This window comes from Hippoglossus stenolepis, chromosome 13 (assembly GCF_022539355.2).
Source record: "Hippoglossus stenolepis isolate QCI-W04-F060 chromosome 13, HSTE1.2, whole genome shotgun sequence".
NCBI classification, from domain to species: domain Eukaryota; kingdom Metazoa; phylum Chordata; class Actinopteri; order Pleuronectiformes; family Pleuronectidae; genus Hippoglossus; species Hippoglossus stenolepis.
In genome coordinates this window covers 2,662,624-2,681,033 of record NC_061495.1, presented here as the reverse complement: position 1 = coordinate 2,681,033, position 18,410 = coordinate 2,662,624, and the positions used below count along the sequence as shown (strand labels likewise).

The following is an 18,410-nucleotide window of genomic DNA, read 5'->3' as shown; positions in this document are numbered from 1 at the left end:
TCCTTGTCTATTTCTTATTAAATTATTTACAAACTAAATCTTTTTGTATTTATTTTTGTCTTTTATTGTTGTTGTTATAAATGTAACATGAGATTTCCTGTTTGGCCGTTGCTGCCTGTGCCTGTAGCAGATCTGCATCGTCTCACCATAACCTTGACAAATCATTTGACATCTTCATATAGAAATCACTCACCTGAGGCAGTGACACGACATGTTACCAGTTATCTGAATATACAGGAACATGTCTAAAACACCTCCACATGCTGAACATTACACTTACACGCGACTTGTAGCTTCACTTTCCAACATCGATGATGATTCCAGATGATCTGTGCTGCAGAAACATCCCGGTAATGAAAACAGTCTTAAAAATAATAAATAAAATACTTCCTTTAATTCACTGCTTATGTGTGAAAGTCGACTGGGAGTTCAGTGGAATTTCCAATTCTCAACTGTCATTTTCACTGAATTTATTTAATAGCAACGATAATAACTTTATTTATGGGTTTTGAACACAAATGAAATGAACATCGTGAGAGAACAAAGTCATTTTGTAGTGCTGTGAACCAGCCAGAGGTTTCTCCTGAAGCTCCTGTCACAGAATCACTTCGTCCAGAAGCAGAAGCTAAATTCTTCAAGTGAACTTTCCACTTTAAGATGAGAAGTGATCGTTTTCCAATGTAAGTCTTGGTATATTGTAAGTATCGTACATATTTTCCTCGGGAGGTCGGTGACATCAGCGCATCAGCAACTCCCCCACCCCCCACCCCAGCTGGAATATAAAGAGATGATGAAAGAAGTGATTAAGTGAAACCGACGTCCAGAGACAACCTCGTCCTTCCAGTGCAGGTGAGATCTCAAATCAATCTGTGTCTGTCACAGTCGCATTATCTGCTTTGGTCCAATCTCGTGTGGTTTTGACCGGGCTTTCATTTCACAGGGATTCTACTGGGAACCGCTACTTCGGTTTCTACTGGGATATCAGGAAGAAGACATCCCTCCAGTCATTCAACAGTAAGTCCTCATCTTGGTTCAATATTCCTGCAGCGTTTTCACTTTCTGAAGAACATGAGAATAAACATTCAAGAGCAAAGTCAAACCGTCTGTGGAAATTTAGCAAAAGCTGAAATTGGAAGCATCAATGTGTTGATGCTTAAAAAATAGCTGATGTGTTGATTCGGCCAACACACATGCTGCTGAGATTTTTAAACAAAAGCAAAATATTCCTTCAGATGTGATTGATTGTGTGTTGTTGTTGTGGTGGTTGTGTATTTTGTCTGTAGCTCAGTGATGGGGCTGTGTGCAGTCCTCTGTGTCGTCCTGCTGTTGCTGAGTCCGGCTCTAAGCGACTCTAATGGAGACGGTTCCATCATCATAAGAAGTAAGGGATCCCAAAATCAAATCAATGCATAAAGTGATTATGAAAAGTTTGTTGCCATTTTATTCCTCAAAACGTCTGTTTCGTGATTGACAGCCGGACAACCAATCACATCTCTTTGCTTGTTTCACAACCAGTGCTTCATTTACTAAGTTACATGACCATTGGGGAAAATACCATTAAGAAAACTGGAATTATATAAAAAGACTGCATGCGATAAATAGTGAAAAGATCCACCAATTTATGTTTTTTAAATAAGAAAAAAAACGAGTGAGTAATAAGAGGTTGAATTAGGTCATTTGATTTATTGAATTGAATTTACTTTAATTATAACTTATTATTACTAATTTTATTATATGTGTGTGTGTGTGTGTGTGTGTGTGTGTGTGTGTGTGTGTGTGTGTGTGTGTGTGTGTGTGTGTGTGTGAGTATATACAAGCACTTTTCTCCTTTATTGTTTTGGGCTGAAAACAATAAAGTGACATTTTGCAGCTTCTCCTCTTAGTATGTTTATTTATTTTATTTATTTTCACAACACTGGAAATCGACCCGACTAAAGGACAAATTAAATCATTACGAGCAGAATACAAAGGATACAGAACTATATCATGTTTCATGTTTCACCTTATTATTTGGCTCCTAACTACACCTGCAGTAGCAAAATCATGAGACTCATCCACGATGACTGTGGGATTTGATTTGTCTGTTGTTTTCATGTCTGTTTTTTATTTCCTCCTGGTTCCTTCAGATCCAAACATCGATGCGTCCTGGTACACGGGCAGAGGGATCAGACCTGTGGGGAGGTTTGGCCGAAGAGCTACGAGGACAAATGAGCATCGTGTCACAGCCAGAGTTTACAGACTCAAATCTGACAGAGACGGCAGAATCTGGATCCATCAGTGATGACAACCACTGGAGGATACAAGATGAGATAAGATAAGATAAGATAAGATAAGATAAGAGAATCCTTTATCAGTCCCACGATGGAGAAATCTGCAGACAAAGTCTACTCGGCTCTCATTTCTTTGGAGTTTTCTATAACATATTGAACATTTTGTTTAGTTTTTGTCATTTTCTGTAAAATACTTGTGTTGTTTCCTTCAATACAAAAGCTCGGATAGTTTTGGCCTTTCATACAAAGTCCATTAAAAATGTGTTTTCCTTGAAGATTGCTTTGTAAATTCAATAAACAACATGAGACAATAAAGTCTTAATGCAGTGTGTGTATCACTGGTGTGTTCTTATACAAACACACAACTGAAAAGCTGTCGTAAAATTAAGTTTATAAAACTGAAAGAAACGTTTTGAAGAAACCTTTTACAAACACACTGAGAATGTCACGTTTTTAATTCTGAATAATGTTCCTGATTGCCCCTCATACATTTACTTAACTCACGCAGCTATTCTAATATTTCATTTTGCTTTTCAATCACTTTTTGTGCCTTGTATCTTGTGTTGACATAGTGAAGCACTTCAGTTCAACAATAACTTTGAAGTCATTAGGTAACTTATTCGTTGTTTAATTATCACTTTGGTTGTGTCCATAGCTCAGCTGTTAAAATGAAGACACACTTTTCACTGAGATAATTCCGGGGGTTTACACAACATCTGCAAACAACTGTTTTTTAGATTCTCAATATTTACATACAATGAAAACCAAATGATTCTTGTTTTATTGTTTTATTTACTTCATGTCATCTTCTCAGCAGGAGGTCTGGTGTCTTTCTCTTTCTTTAACTAAACCAAGACCAGCAGTTCCTCTGGCTCTGCACAAGCTTGGTTTCAATCAGCTCAATAAAGCCTCTTCTGAGTGATGCTTGAAATCAGTAATACAAAGTTCACACTTAGAGGATCACAGTTGTGTGTGTGAAAACACGACCAAACATTTAGCAAGAGCCCGACTGCAGGGGAGAGAAGTCGGTTTGCATAAGAGAGCGTTGATGCAGCCAAATGCAGACAGAAATACTGTTTCACCAACAGTCAGGAATCCACTTAATCCCAATGTTATTGATGCACAGGGAATATATTTGTGTTATTCACGAGTGTTGATCACTAAAGGAATCGGGAGAACTCAGGGGAACTCTGCTTGGGGGGGGGTCCTGCAGGCGGATCCTAAAGAACGTACAACGCCCCCTGTCCCTCCTCCTGCTGTCCTCCTGGTACATGTCCGAGGCAGAGGTGATATAAGTTCACGCGTCCTTTACTCAAGTAGAAGAAGCAGATTAACCTGTGTTAAAAACAACTCAAGTAAAGGTAGAAAAGTATTGATTAAACCTCTTTACTTTAATAAAAGTATATAAGTACAGGCTCTGAAATGTACATATAAAAGTTTAAAAGTAAAAAGTTAATTTCTACCGGCTGAATCTGTGCAAAGCAAACTGAGACTCATGTCCCATTAATACAGTCTGAACTATTTAAGTTAAATAACTTTTACTTCAAAGAAAATTAAAAACAATGAACTAAAAACGGGGTTAAGGCAAGAAAATAGTTCATAGCCTCAATTCCTGTGAACCTGAACCTTTCAAAAAAGAGGCACAACGTTGGTTCCTCTCGATATAAACAAAAGTGTGTTTATCTCATTATTTTGTAGGTTTTCCAACATTTCCCATGTGAATATAAAGATGGACAGTCACATTAACTGTAATAAATTAAGTTATCAAACGTTCCTGTCGTCCCAAGTCGTCTAATATCGCTCTGCTCCAACCAATGCAGCTGATTTCTTTACATTACCTCCGTCTCTTTCCCCCTGTTTCTCCTCTTCTCGTCTAGGGCCCAACTCTGCAGCAGGGAGCAGCAGAAGTGAGCGTGTCCCTGTGATGCAGATTCACCACCGGTGTCTCCCTCCACTCTGACAGACCCTCCTGCTGGGCTCCGACACACTCGTACACGCTGTGGGCTGAACCACACAGCTCTGTCAGCACATGCATCACATGCACTCTGGTATTAAACAGGAACCAGTCAGAGGTCAGGAGATCAAGAAGTGAACGAAGGCAGGTCACTAGTTAAAGACCTTGAGCTTTATAGTTTCCAAGCTGTCAGGAAGTGTCAGATTGATGATGAACCAGTGCTGCTTCTGTTGGTATCTGCTGCCCACTAGGGGTAGATGTGTGGCCTTTCTGTGGACTTCCCAAGATAAATCAATGGGTGACACCATTTTCAGACGGTTTCTAAATCCAGGTAAGATTAGCAATGAATATAATCTTCATATCTAAAAGTTTTTGATTGATGGGGCCTGTTAGGTCAAAGCTCAGACCATAGGCAAAACAGAAGTCTCTCTTTTTTGTGTTTAAGTTTAGTGACGACATAAAAATGTTTGAGCCAGTTTGAGCCTTTGAGCTCCAGGGGGCGCTATAGAGTCTCTCTGGCACCTAAAATGTTTTTTAAAAGTCTTTCACTCCAAGTGCTCTTAGTTTTCTTAACTCTGCAAAGTCGTTGTTGTGTTTTGTGTGTTGTCGCTCGTTTGTTGGGGAGCCAAAGACAATTTTCCACTTTTGCAGACATTACAGTTCTATTCTATTCTATTCTATTCTATTCTATTCTAAATGACTCAACACATTTACTTACCTATAGCTGCTAACAACTCATTGACCTGGAACCCCGACATTGCAGATGTCTCTGAAAAGAACAACCCCCTGTCGCTGGCCAGCCCCTGTCCTTCCTGTGAGACAGCAGACAAATCAGAAATTGTGTGACTATATAAATGGGGATTGATTGTGATACCGTTTATTGTGTCGTTATCTTTGCGTGTACCTGCACTGAGACTTGCCTCTCCTCAGCCAGATCCCCCTTGTTGCCCACCAGCCACAGGACAGTAGATCCTGGGATGACCTGTTGCTCAAGCTCTCTGAGCCACACCTGAGCTCTGAGAAATGTTTCCTACAGCGACACGAGCACATGCAAGTATACAAACAGATGCAAAACCAGCCAAGACAAGCCCAGACGAGTCATTTATCTTTTTTCTTTTACCCTCTTGCTGATATCATAGACCAGGATGGCAGCGTGGGCTCCTCTGTAGTAAAGAGGGGTGACGCTGTGGTATTTCTCTTGCCCTGCCGTGTCCCATATCTCGAAGCGAAGATTGACGTCACTCAAATGCACCATCCGGGTCAGGTAGGCACCTGGAGGGTCAGATGGCAAAATTAAAGATTAAAGATTAAAGATTTAATTGTCTCCCAGTGAGTTTTTAGAGTTGATCTTGACTCCATTACATGTTTACTTGTTTTTGAGGTATCATCGGGTGTGTGAAATATGTGTAAAGTGCTTTTGTATGATACAACTAGATCAAACTTTTGTTTAATGACAACATTTAAGTTCGATAGTTTGGGAAATGAATGTATTTACTTTACTAAAATAAGAAGATCGATGCCACTCTCAAGTCTGTGTGTTATTCAGACGTATGATGAGGGTATAGTAAGGAGTCAGTTAGCCTAGCTTAGCATTAGGACTGGACACAGTTAACACAAACCAGCACCTCTGGAGCTCGATAGCTAAGAAAATGAATTGTAAAAACAACAAGTGGTGTTTTCATGTTGGGCAAAATCAGTCAAGCCTATAAACCACTGGCAAACATTAACTAGGTTGGCTGAGACATCTGGAGGTGTTTGTCTTTGTTAACCTCTGGATACAGTTTCCAGGCTGTATTTGATTCACTGTATAACTTTACTTTTAGTGTGTACACACATGAGGGGCATCGATCTGCTTCCAGCAAAAGAGCAGAAACACACATTTCACACAAAGACAAGATACAAATCGATCTTATCGTGAACTCACAGCCAACAGTAGGCGATGCGCTCCTGAACTCATCCTTCCCAAATCGCAGAGCCAGACATGACTTCCCCACACCAGAGCTCCCAAGAAGAACCATCTTAGCCCTGAGGGTTTGCACAGGTCTCCTCAGACGAGCTCCTCCTGGCGACCTCGGGAGATTCTCCCCCATGAAAAGAACTCGGAGCAGGTGGAGCAAAGTCTGTTAATCCTGATCCGGTACAGATAAATGTTTTCCTTCTAAAGAAGCAACAGCTACTCCAAACTGCACAGAGGAGCTGATACGGCTGCTTTGTCGAGAGAGTTTGTCGCAGCGTCAGCTTGACCTTAGAAATGAAAAGTAAAACCAAAGTCCAGTCTTAACAACACAATCTCACTTCCCCACTGAGTCATAACAACATAAATCTGGACTGTTTCTTCCTGCGTTAGCTCCTCACATGACACCTCTTCACCACAGGGAGGCGGCATTGCACTGATTACACCTCCTGCTGTACCAGTCACAACCAGGTATCGAGCCTCTCAGTCTGTGAACACGTGTTGAATTCACTCTTTTATTTTCCTCTGTAATGGATCTGCAGTTTGTTTTGAATGTCAATTATATGAAGAACCGCACAAATACAAAGTTATTCACTGAAATGCATGTTCGTTCATTAGCATTACCATTTTGAAATGTGTTGGTTTGGGAAACACTTCCATATATTACAGCCTAACTCATTTAAATACACAGAGAACTGTGTTTTAAATGCTTCTACTGCCTCATCAGATACGAGCATAAGATAACTGTGCAACCTACATGTCACTTTCTCCACAAAGAAGATAAAAGCTTCCACCTTTAGCCTTTCGCTCCTCATGTGAGTCCAGACTCACATTAATCCATTGTACGGGTTTAAAGGTTCAGTGTGTAGAATCTGGTGACATCTAGTGGTGAAGTTTCATGTTGCAGCTGAACACCCCTCACCTCACCTCACCCTCCTCTTCCAAACATGGAAGAGAACCTGTGGTAGCTTCAGTTGTCATAAAAACTCAAAAGGTTTAGTTTGTCCAGTTTGGACGACTGTAAAAAACATGGCTGCCTCCGTAGAGAGGATCCGCTCCTAATGTAAATATAAAATATTTAAATATAAAGTATTTAAATATAAAGGGCTCATTCTCGGGTAAAGAAAACAACAATTCGTACAATTTAGATGAAACACACTCGTGAAAACATCACTAGGATTATTTTATATTGTCAATAAATCCCTTTCACCTAAATCTTTCACACTGGACCTTTAAGCATCATGTGAAATTCAGCTTAATCTAAACAAAAAATCCAAGTTGTGTTCCTGTAACAGTGCAAACCAGTGATCCACTTAGATTTTAATTAATAAATAAGAATTGACATGACTCGTTACATTTAGATGAAGATATCACATGAAAGAAAGAGTCTCTGTGTTATATTACAGGCGTTGACAAATGGTATAACAGTGATATCACAGGGTATCAAAATATGTATTGAGGTCATTATGAACTCGCCTGCCACACTGTACTGGCACGTGCACACCGAGGATTATGGGATTCACATATTCACATTGTGTTCGATGAGCTGCAGTAAAGTCAGCGAGCTCTCGGTCGTCTGCCTCTTTAAGAAGCACCAGCCTGTTTTTAGTCCTCGCTGGTCACCATTAAAAATAGCAGTGGGAGTGTGAGAGAGTGAGATCTCCCAACAGGAGCTGTGGTTTCAACCCCCACACCCCCCGAGCATGTTCGGAGCCAGCGGCCGGTGCTGCGTTCAAGGACCAAATCCAATAATGACAATAAAACTGAACTTTCACTTATTCTGATGTTTATTTATTTATTATAGGAGGTTTATAAAAACTGATTCACCAGTTTGGTTTGGTGTCACCAGTATTGACTTGCTTGTGTTGTTATGACATTTACAGCTTGAGTTGAAACGTTTCTACAGGCAACACAGACACACAAATCCAGATGTTAGTGTTATCACTGCACATATCCTAAAAACATCATTTGGGCTTTGATGTTAGTGATAGGATAACTTCCCCACACTGAAACGTGACGTCGTTCCAGCACAGGCAGCTGTTGTGTTTCCATAAAGTTGTGTTATCCGTTGTGTGTTCTCTGATTTCAAACAGAGAGGACACAGTCCACGGATGTGACATCGCCTCACTGTGCTGGAGTGAGATGTCCGACAGCACGTGAAGGCAGCGCGGTTTGAGTTGAGGCTTTGAAGTTGCTGCGTGTCACAGGTACGAGTCCGGGAACCCGTCACACCCGCTGCCGGAGAGCACAACACACACTTTATCCAACGCTTCAGTGACGAAGCTGAAGTTCACGCGTGTGTTTGATTCCCCACAGAACACGCGCGCGCCGTGAACGCACAGTTGTAAGTGAGCGCGCGCTCTGTGGGAGAGACGCACGTGCGGCCGCAGCTTGGCGCGGGTTAGTCAGTCTCGAGTCAGTTCCGGTGCAGGAAGACGTGTTGGAGCGGATGCGTGACAATGACCCTGCTTGTTCCGCGTGTCCGCGTTTGACTCGAGCTGCGCGGCCGCACACGAGCCTCAGCCGCCGCCCGGGCCGGATTACTGCTGCCGAGCGGACATGGGGACTCAGGGCGCGGGACGGAAGAGGTCCAGCAAGAGGGAGAAGACCACGGCGGAGGACGATGCCCTGAACCTCGTAGCGAGAGAGGTGAGAGGAGGAGGAGGAGGAGGAGGAAGAGCTGTACCCGGAAGGTCTGGGACTGGGCGAGGAAGAGTCCACCGGGGGCTCTTCCTCACCCAGTCCCAGTGAGGAGACATGTCTCACTGCTGGGGGTGAGGGGTGACCCCGGTACACACACACACACACACACTCACTGCTGTTTGATTACGACTGGTATTTTACAATTAAGCACATCTTTTAATTAATTAATCAATTATCCACAATTACTCTTCTTAAAGGGATGGTTCACCCCAAAATGAAAGTTCACTCATTATCCACTCACCACTATGCTGATGGGGGGGGTTCAGGGGTAAACAGCGTTACAGCAGAATCCAATACAATGGAAGTAAATGGTGATCATGGTGACATGTCCCAAAGTGTGCTCCAAGTTCTTAGTTGTTAGAGTTAGTTAGACGTCCTATGAGGATTTATTCATTTATTCATACATTTTTTGGGGTTGTAAACTTTATTATGAATAGCTATAAATAAAAGAAAACAAATACAACTAAATATATAGAACTGAAATTAAGGATTTTACAAGCTGAAGAGGGGAAGTTCCCATCAATGGCACAATAACCCAATTTACACTAACTTGACCTTAACAGACCTTTTATTTTTCAAAATAAATGAATAGCAAAGTGATATGAACGTAGCTAAACAATTAGGGCAAGTGATTAAAAGTCCGTATGAGACGAGGTGCAGTAGCAGCTCTTTATAAACACGACCCACAGCAGATTAATAATACTGTACTTAAGGATTATGAGCCTTTTCATGTTCTAACGTGCAGGAGATGTTGTGCTCCCCGTCAGTCTGGAGTTAGCAGCAGTTGCTCTCCATTGTTTCCAACAGGTGGTGAAGTCGTGTTGTGACAGGTTTACTAGGCCTCTAATCTCTTTATTGTGATGAGTCTGGAGCACGAGGAATTGATGTTTTGTGGCAGATGTAAGGCCCCATGTGTCCTCAGGAATTAAGTCGGTGTCTGAAGTGTGATACCCGGCACGCTTTTGTCTACGCTTCAGTCCCTGAGGGGCAACACACAAGTAAAGAATCACTGTTTCAGTATGATTTCAAAGTAAAATTCCTACCGTCTATGAAGGAAACAGTATATTAAGAAGCAACATTGTGCTTCTGTCCTTGAAGATACCAGCACAGATCTACTTCTGAGTTATTCCTTGTCATTAATGAATCTTCCTTAAACAGTTCTACAATAAACTGTCACCTTTTGTTGTTTGTGTGCTGGACTACGGTGCAGACGAGGAGTGAAGTTAGAAAACTTTGTGTTTATCTTAGTTTATCTGCAATGAAGATTTTACAGTTAAATGTTTTTTATTCAATAAAACAGCTTCTGGTTTATTACAGTTTACATGTGTGGCTCATATACACGCTCGAGTGATTTTAACTGGTGGTTTCATACATTTCATGGCGGCCATTTGACTTTTCAGTTTGGCATCAATCAACACTATCTTCAGAACCAGGTTCACAACATTTCAAAATAAAAGCTCTGTAATTCAGATGGATATAAAGCTATGCAGCATCCAAATGAACATTGTGCTTTTACTTTGAGGACGAATTTAGATATGCGTTCCACATACAGACAGACGGACGTTTGTGGAATTAGCAGATAGATATAGATTCATATTTGTCCAAAACGGATTAATGACAATTCAGTGTCATTTCTTTTCGGTCACAAATGTATATTCAGTTTGGACGCTGCTGCTTGTTACTCAGCAAAATGTGTGTTTCTCCTCCTGTAAAGTGATGAGCATAAAAACCTGAAACCCACCGTCCCATCCTCTGCTCTCATTCAGGGCAGTTTTTAAAAGTGTGTGTAGCTGTAGGAGGAAGTTGAGTCTGTGCTAACCCAGCCCGGATGTTTCACCTAACATGCAACTCACTTGTAACTGACACGCACACGATTTAGTCATCACTTTTTAGCTATGAGTGGTAGCAAGTAAAACTGGTCACACTGCACATTTCTGCTGCTGCTACTGGTTTCTTGTTGTCGTCCCTATCTTGTGTGGCAGCAGTGTCACCAGGATGCAGCAGCGATCACAAAACATCCAAACAGGATACGACAATCTGTAAGTTCAGCCAGTTTTCTCCCACATGTGCAACAGGGAGAAAGTGTGTGTGCCTTTAAGTAGCATAGGGGTCAGGTCCCTCACTGGCAGTCACCTGACGGGATGGCATGTCCGCCCTGATGAGTTGGCCCATTCTGAAAGAAGAGTTTTAAAAATAGATGCTCCTGAAAGATCAGCTGTTGCTGCACCCCAGTTTTAGATTTGACCAGTGGGAGCGGGGGTGGAGGTGGAGAGATGTGGCTCACCAACTGTCCGTCCTGGCAGCAAGAACATTGGTGTTCCAGAGTAGAACAGAAGGCTGAAGAAGTTGAGAGTAGGAGCCGAGTCTGTTTGTGGAAACTTCTGGTCCTTGGGTGTCATGTTTCTGAACGATCCTCCGCTGCCCTTTTAGTATCACAGGGCTCAGAGGAACTGGTAATTCTGTGAACCTGGTTAATGGTCGACCAAATGGGAGGAGACCCCACAGCAAGACAGACTGTCACCACCGAATACCAGAGCATTAGCTGTTCTGATCTTTAGGGATCCGGTTTGTCTGTCTAACCGTTGGAATCCGGTTTGTAAACATTGATTTCGTCTGAGGACAGCTCACTGTGGATCAGCTTCACTCAAATAGACGGAAATGTGAAAAAGAACAAAGTTTACTTATTGAATGAAAGTCTACAATCAAACACAACATTTTAAGAAGTGACCTTGGTCCTAAACTGTGTAGCTGCTGCAGAGTTCGGCTCCTGGAACAGTTTTATGCTGTTTCACTGTAGAGCTGATACCACACCGGGGCACTGGAATAGAACAGAGCCGTTAATAACACGGTGCCTTTTATTACTATGACAAGTCTAAATGTCTGCTGTGAGTCATTTTGTTCTGTCCTGCAGCGACCGTGTAGTCTGCACACAGTGTGTCCTGCTATGAGGTGACACCACTGTGCCTTTTTTTTTGTACAATGTGGCAGTGGTGAAGAGCTGTTGGCCTTTTTGGTCCAGTGGTTTTAATGTCCCCCTGTGAAGTCAGTCTCACATTCGTCTGCCTGTGACAAGCTCGTGAAACAATATGTAGTGTGGGAGAAAATCACAGCGTGTATGAAAAGATGTGGTCTCGTGTCTCAAGTTAGCAAGATGTTGAATATCTGACATCACCTTTAGATTTCCTCCTTTAACAAAGAAAGAAAGATAATCATCTTCAAAAATATTCTTGATAATTAATTAATAATGATTTTGAAGGGCTCTGTTAGAGATATTTTTCCACTTGAGCGATATTGTTAGTGTATTAATCATCAACAGGCCATAAAATACAGTTTATCATGGTGTTCCTCCGTTTCCCCTCAGGTTGGTGTCAGATATTGACAGTTAGAGCTGAGTCGATCTGGTTTTCCTGCTCCGGTGTACGAGCTTAAACTGGTTTGACATGCAAACTAAAAGCCATTTGTCATCCTGGTCATGACATGAAAGTCTGGACCCAACTGTGCCGACATCTTCTGGAGTTAATTTCTAAAAACAAATGGCTTCAGACCCATCAAATTCAAATCAGGAGCATCTGCTGAGTCAAGTGAGACACCTGTTTTCAAAGTGGTTTAAAGATGTTTACACCGGCCGAGCCCCACTAACATTCCTGGAGTTGGCCCAAGGCAAACTCTTACTTTCATGAGGTAAAGACTCACACGGCGAGTTTGTGTTACACCCAGAGGTCTCACCCAGATGTGTCACAGTGTAAATCTAGACACTGAGCACATACTTGGCCTGTGAAGGTTGTTATATTCAATGGGACAAATATTGACTAGTAGCTTAGGAGTTATGATCCTAAATGTCCTGATGGGTTGGAAAGTCAAAACCAGTTATCGACTGCGCACACACACTCTTCTTCACACAGGAAATACGCCCACTTTTACTTTGAATACACTTTCATTGTATAGATTGAATTTATGTCAAAGTCTTGCTTTGTTAATAATATGGGCTTCAGACCCCAAACTTCCACAAAAGCAAGACGAGCATCTTTCCTCATGAATGAATTCACAATCAATCAATCAATCATTATTTGTAAAGCCCATCTTCACGAATCACAATTTGTCTCATATGGCGCATAAGGTGCAACGTCCTCTGTCCTCAACCCAAAATTTACTCAACAGAGATATTTAGAGTGAAGGTTAATCTTGATTATATGACATAGAAAAACAGGCAAATTACTTTACTGATATTCCTCAGAAAGTCAGATGAATTATAAGATTTTCCAATAAGGTCAAGGTGTGAGCACCAGACCTCCGTCCCCAGCTCCTCGTCAGGTTCCTTGTGGTTGTGTCTTTTGCAGTGTGTGTTTCTAGAAGACAGTCTAAACTGGAGATTAAGCTACCAGGTCGGTGCTGGGCGCCTGTTCGAAGCTCAGCGAAGCGTTGAAGAGTATTTAGAGCGGATTAGTCTGGGGCTTGACGGCAAGGAAGGGGAAGCCCACCACACAATCCCCCTCTTGGTTCCTCCACTTATCTGGGGAGCAAGGCAACACGGCTCAGTCCTTCACGCTGTCATGGCCGAGTTAATGGTTAATACAAGGGGAGAAGCATCACAAATTTACACAGTTCAAATCTTCACTGAGTAAATATTGAAGTTTTCTAACTGTGTTGTGTCCAATCTCAATGTCATGTAAAGGTTTAAATGTGCTGCACTTGTAAAGGAGGCATTAGAGTTTCCTGCACATCCATCCAGATGAGTCCAACAGCTGTGTAGGGCACCTCACAGACATTTCCCAGAGAACACACATTGTAACCATGAAGCACTTACACTGGCACTAATGGGCCAAACGATTACTTGTGTATTTGCTGATATGTGTTTGCTGTATACACAAACACTGCCTTCGGTTTGGCGTGCCAGTCTCATGTCTCCTTAAAAGGAAGTGGAGGCTCTCTGTGTGTTGGCTTCCTCTTGATGACGACATCACTCGCACAGCCCGTGCAGATTGTAATCACAAACTCCTTCCTGTTTGTTCCCCCACGACTGAATTTTCCTCCCAAGCTGAGGGAACAGTGGGGGGTGCGGCTCGGTGGGGATTTGAATGCAGGTATATTAGAGTTCCTCAGATAGAAAACCCTGAGGCGCTCGAAGGCAAAGCAGCGAGGATACGACAAACAAGACAAATCGTCCAAACACGAATTCAAACCAATGATTAACCTGCTGCCACTGATGAGCAGAGTGGAAAATTATTTGTCTCTTTTGTTGAACAAAATGTAAAATACAGAAACATGTCCATCCCACTTTTACGAGTCAAAATGTTTGTTAGTTATTAATTTACACGCAAATGACAGAGAACGTGACATTTGGAGTAAAATCCTAATTTGTTACCAGTGATTTCTTTCTTTGTTTTGCTTTAAAATAACTTAAACCGTGCAGTGCCTGTGGTGAACCTGGCACTTTGAAATGGGCTGTTCTCTTCTCCTGTGTTAAAGCTCTGGAGCTACTTCAGAATTATCCCTCATTATAGTGAGTCCTCCTCAAACTACAATATACCGTCACTTTTTTATTGTTTGTGTGCAGGGATTTTTATAAACAGTCTTCTGAGCAGAGTGACGTTAACTTAACGTTCATCCTACAATGTGCTTCACAACCTTTCAAAATAAAAGCTCCTTAATTCAGCTCAACATAAAGCATTACAGCAACAAAACAAACTTTGTGCTTTAACTAGAGGAAGTGGTTTCTATGAACATGATGGAGATCAGCACTCGCAACCACAGTGAATGTCTGTCAGTTCGATATATTGATAATAATCAGATAATCAAAAGGATCTGGAGATGATCAGTTTGTGTGTTTTTTAATGTCAGTATTTTAATTTTCTACAGTATTACTCTGGATTCCATGTCTCCTGACCCCTAGCTCTCTTGCCTCAGCTTGTTTGGAGGATGCATCCCATTTGTGTGCTGGCGCCGTAGTTCTACTTTTCACTGCAAGCAAACTCGCATCATAAAGAAATATGTACATGGGAAAGGAAAGCCCCACAAAATCCCCAGATGCGTGAGGCTTGGTTTCTCTTCTGTGTATTCTCTGAAAGACAGTATGCTGTTACACCCCTTCCCTTTTCTCTTTAGCAATCGCTCGAGGTCAAAGTCGGTACAGTCCTCTTGAAGTCATGTTCGTGTGGCCGTGAGCGAGACCCTCAGCTTCTTGGGTGTCACAGCCCTGAGGCATAAGGGGGACAGTGTTTATATGAATGTGTGCAGCTTCATGGAAGTAGAGTGAAGAAATAAATCATCTTTTGGAAATAAACATGTCGCAGGAATTCCTCTCTGCCACTGATCTCCTGTTTGGTCACAGAACTGCATTGTGTAACTTCCTGGAAGCTCCTGCTTACTCCCATCATGCTTCAGTAGCAGTGCGACAGTTGCAACATAAACTGTGGCCTGAAGCGCCACCGTCCAGGCTACAAGATGCTTCCTATTACGTCCACAAGGAAAAACAAGGAGGACCTTACACTGTCTATCCACCGAGATAAATTCACTGAAGCTCAATGAAGAATGTCAGTGTTGTTCTAGTTAGAGCCACAACTTCTACAGAAGGACAGTTTAGTGTCGTGTGTGGTGAATGGGCGGCTAATGATTACTTGTCGTCTCTTAGTAGTTCAAAGTTTGCTAGTAAGTTTAATATTTACACTTTGGGGACAAGTTTATATAATTTCCTTGGCTGCATCGTATTTCTTCACTGTTAAAGCTCCAGACACCTCTGTTGTTTTATTTTTAGAAATGTCTGAAGCACCCTATTTATTTTATTCCTGGCCTGAAGTAGCCAGCGCACAGTTGCTTACCAGTTTGTTTGCTGTGCCGGGAGCTCTTCAGCTGTTCCGTGATGTGTCCTCGGAACATCACAGCCCTGCACAGCGTGACGAGGCTGCTTTGTTTGCATGGGTCTTTTATCGGGGTAGAAACTGAGAATTTCTATCATTGAGGTCAATGTTGTAATGTTCTGCAGTGGTAGAGCTACCGACCTAGTACAAAACTAAAATGGCACTAGGTAGACCGAATACCTCCGCTGATGAAACCACCTTTACATCAGCTATATCCAGGTTTGATCTGGTTCAACAGCTCATATCAGTCACATCCATCCCGTCCATAGTGGCTGCTGACAAATACGATATTGGCTAATTTTGAAATACATTGGTTCTATAATCAGCTTTTGGTGACTTTAATAAGCAAGTGATAAGACAGAATAATCCCAGCTGAAGTTTCAGTCACCAGCTTGTTTTATCCAGAGCTTTCAACAGTCTCTGGACTAATTACTCCTTGAACAGCTCATGATTGGATCATGAGGGGATTTTGCTTTTTCAGATTTATTCAAAATAAAATTAAAAAACAGGTGAGATATTGCTGCTGCAACAGCTTCTAACTTGTCAGTAAATTAACGATTCTGAAACTGAGGTCAGATCTGTGATACCAACGTCCACAACCTTGTATTCAACACGACACCTCAACCGCTGCTGCAGACCTGCGCCACACTGCAGCTCTGTAAATCATCCAATGAATGGGTTTCCTTAATACTTTTCTTTTTCTAAGGGTTTTGGGACAAAGGCTTATTTATTCTTTTCTCCCACCATTTGAGAAAATTACATCCATTCAGCTGACTCATGTCTGTGGCACCGTAATGAGCCCAGCCTTTCCTCCGCCGCTCCCTTCTAGGCAGCACATGGGAGAATTACTAGGTTTTCCAAAGAGGAAAGAAACTTTATATTCTTTTTTCCTTCTCAGTCATTATCGCCCTTGACTGGATAATAAAAAAAAACTGTGTGCACTTAATGGTCCTGCCTCACTTTAAACCCAGTCAGAGCCCCAGTTGGTTAGAAATCTGCAGTATTTTCTGTTTGCTGTCATTGTCCGTCCTGTCAGCCCTCGTGGTCATTAAAATACCCGTTCATTTTGGCTGCTGACGACCGGCACTCAGGGCGTGGGAAATAATCTCACAGCAGATAGAGGCAGGCCAGACAGGCTTTGAGCTGTGGTGGCACTTGAAGGTTTGGTGCCCTTTTGAGATTGTCAGTGGACACAAGGGCTCAGGTTGACAGAGTCCAGGCCAACACAGCTGTCCTCTGCAGTCACCACATGTCACATGCACAGTGTAAGGTCATGAAGTGCAATTCAAAACTATCCTTTGTGTAATTAAAGCTCCTTACACCCTCCCGTTGATTGATTCAAACTTTTAAAACTCTTAATTTCCTTCATACGTTAACCATTTCAGACGTAATGTCCAAGTGGTCGATCTTGTTTGAGCCTCGATCTGTGTAATGAGCTCATTGGTTCCCTTGAGAACAGTCACACCACTGAATTAGCACAGTTTTGATGGAACCCAGGTCCATGTGGGTCATTATAAATAGCTGTGAATGAGGAATAAAAAGCACGTGTGATGCTGTCTACTGCCCTAGTTAGGTCAAACGTTCTATCTAGAGCCACCTACAATATATACAGGCATCTGGAGTTGCAGATAATATGGGGGCTTTTTTCATTTACAATGGCTGACATCATGATTGTATCAGCAAGAATGTCTGACTTGTAGTTTTTATACATAGACAGATCATTGTACATCGTGTACGGGGCTTTTACTGATGCCAGTGTGTTAACTGTCTATCTGCACTGGAGGTGACGGGGGAATATCAGTCCTGCTGGACCTGATTTCTATTTCTGGACATCTATAGTTGTTCACCAGTGACTGTGAAGGATTCCTGCTAGACATGCTCAACAAGTTCCTGAATAATAGACAGTGTAGGAGAAAGTGCGTGAGGAGAAATGCAGAACTCTCCCTGGTTCTGATGAACTCATTTCCTCAAATATTGTTTCAAGCTGTTTTCAGACGTAAACTGGGGTCAGACGTGGTCACAACAGGAACGTTTCCCAACACTCAGATGAGGGGTGACCTGGGTAGAGAGAGTGCAGGAGGCAGGACGTGACATTTACGTTTACAGCTCATGGACACAGGGGTGGGGCCTCATCGCCTAAAGTTGTCAAATCTCATTTTCTTTCTCAGTGGACATCTTCACCGACGTCTTCTGTGTGTCTCCTTCCAGTTTCTCTACTGTGGTGTGTGAGAAATGTCCACAACAGGCCCACTTTCTAACTTTTCCTGCCTGGTTCTCACATGGACTCACTCGCTCACATTTTCCTGGCTGGAAAAAGTCAGAAGTATGAAGTATGTCCTGAATGTCCCAATTGATTCTGACTGTTGAGTTCTCATGTGCAGCCCTGAGAACTTTCAGGAAAATATCTCGACTTCGTTGTGCATGTTGCCGCCTTATTTAACTGAATAGTCGATGACATAGTGAGTCAACCATCAGTTGTGGCACAGGGGGAATAGACTTCCTGCTTGGTGTTCTGTGGTGGGGGTTTACTGCGTCCACACAATTCAGACTGGCAAGTTAGTTGTTCACAGGAAAGTCTACTTCAACATGATATGATTGTCTGCCTGTTCTGCCTCTCAGTGTATTGTTTTGTGTGTGTAGTTGTATGTTGTAAAGTATGTGTGTACTTCTCTCTC

At 42.3% G+C, this 18,410-nt stretch overlaps 2 protein-coding genes across 13 annotated transcripts in view; one reads left to right on the top strand and one right to left on the bottom strand.

The window, feature by feature from the left end:
• Positions 1-1,883: 1,883 nt before the first annotated feature.
• LOC118119673 (ras-related protein Rab-17) lies at positions 1,884-6,540 on the bottom strand. Of its 2 annotated transcripts, none has more exons than XM_035173821.2 (6): positions 6,149-6,540; positions 5,345-5,496; positions 5,129-5,254; positions 4,943-5,036; positions 4,109-4,274; positions 1,884-3,576 (listed from the first exon to the last, which is right to left on the bottom strand). In XM_035173821.2, exons 1-5 carry the CDS (start codon positions 6,312-6,314, stop codon positions 4,144-4,146), a joined length of 669 nt encoding a protein of 222 aa, XP_035029712.1. In that variant the 5' UTR covers positions 6,315-6,540; the 3' UTR covers positions 1,884-3,576; positions 4,109-4,143. The 2 variants fall into 2 exon arrangements, with proteins under 2 accessions (XP_035029712.1, XP_035029713.1); XM_035173822.2 differs by having other exon boundaries at positions 1,884-3,534.
• A 1,668-nt stretch (positions 6,541-8,208) lies between these two features.
• The window catches only part of lrrfip1a (leucine rich repeat (in FLII) interacting protein 1a), a 31,736-nt gene continuing 21,534 nt past the window's right edge, over positions 8,209-18,410 (top strand). For 3 of the 11 annotated variants that reach the window (XM_035174468.2, XM_035174465.2, XM_035174466.2), the window contains exon 1: positions 8,211-8,827. In XM_035174468.2, the coding sequence (XP_035030359.2) occupies positions 8,738-8,827 (90 nt within the window). In that variant the 5' untranslated portion in view covers positions 8,211-8,737. Of the gene's footprint in view, positions 8,828-18,410 lie in introns of all 11 variants that reach the window. The other 8 variants (XM_035174464.2, XM_035174462.2, XM_035174463.2 and 5 more) reach the window with 7 other exon arrangements.

What these genes read in the sequence shown, in the direction of transcription:
- LOC118119673 (XM_035173821.2), bottom strand. Translation starts at nt 6,314, where the DNA reads ATGGGGGAGAATCTCCCGAGGTCGCCAGGAGGAGCTCGTCTGAGGAGA. An exon ending in AGAGGCAAGTCTCAGTGCAG is followed by an intron (nt 5,037 to 5,128) that starts GTACACGCAAAG and finishes GCTGTCTCACAG; the next exon opens with GAAGGACAGGGGCTGGCCAG. An exon ending in TGAGTTGTTAGCAGCTATAG is followed by an intron (nt 4,275 to 4,942) that starts GTAAGTAAATGT and finishes TGTGTGGTTCAG; the next exon opens with CCCACAGCGTGTACGAGTGT.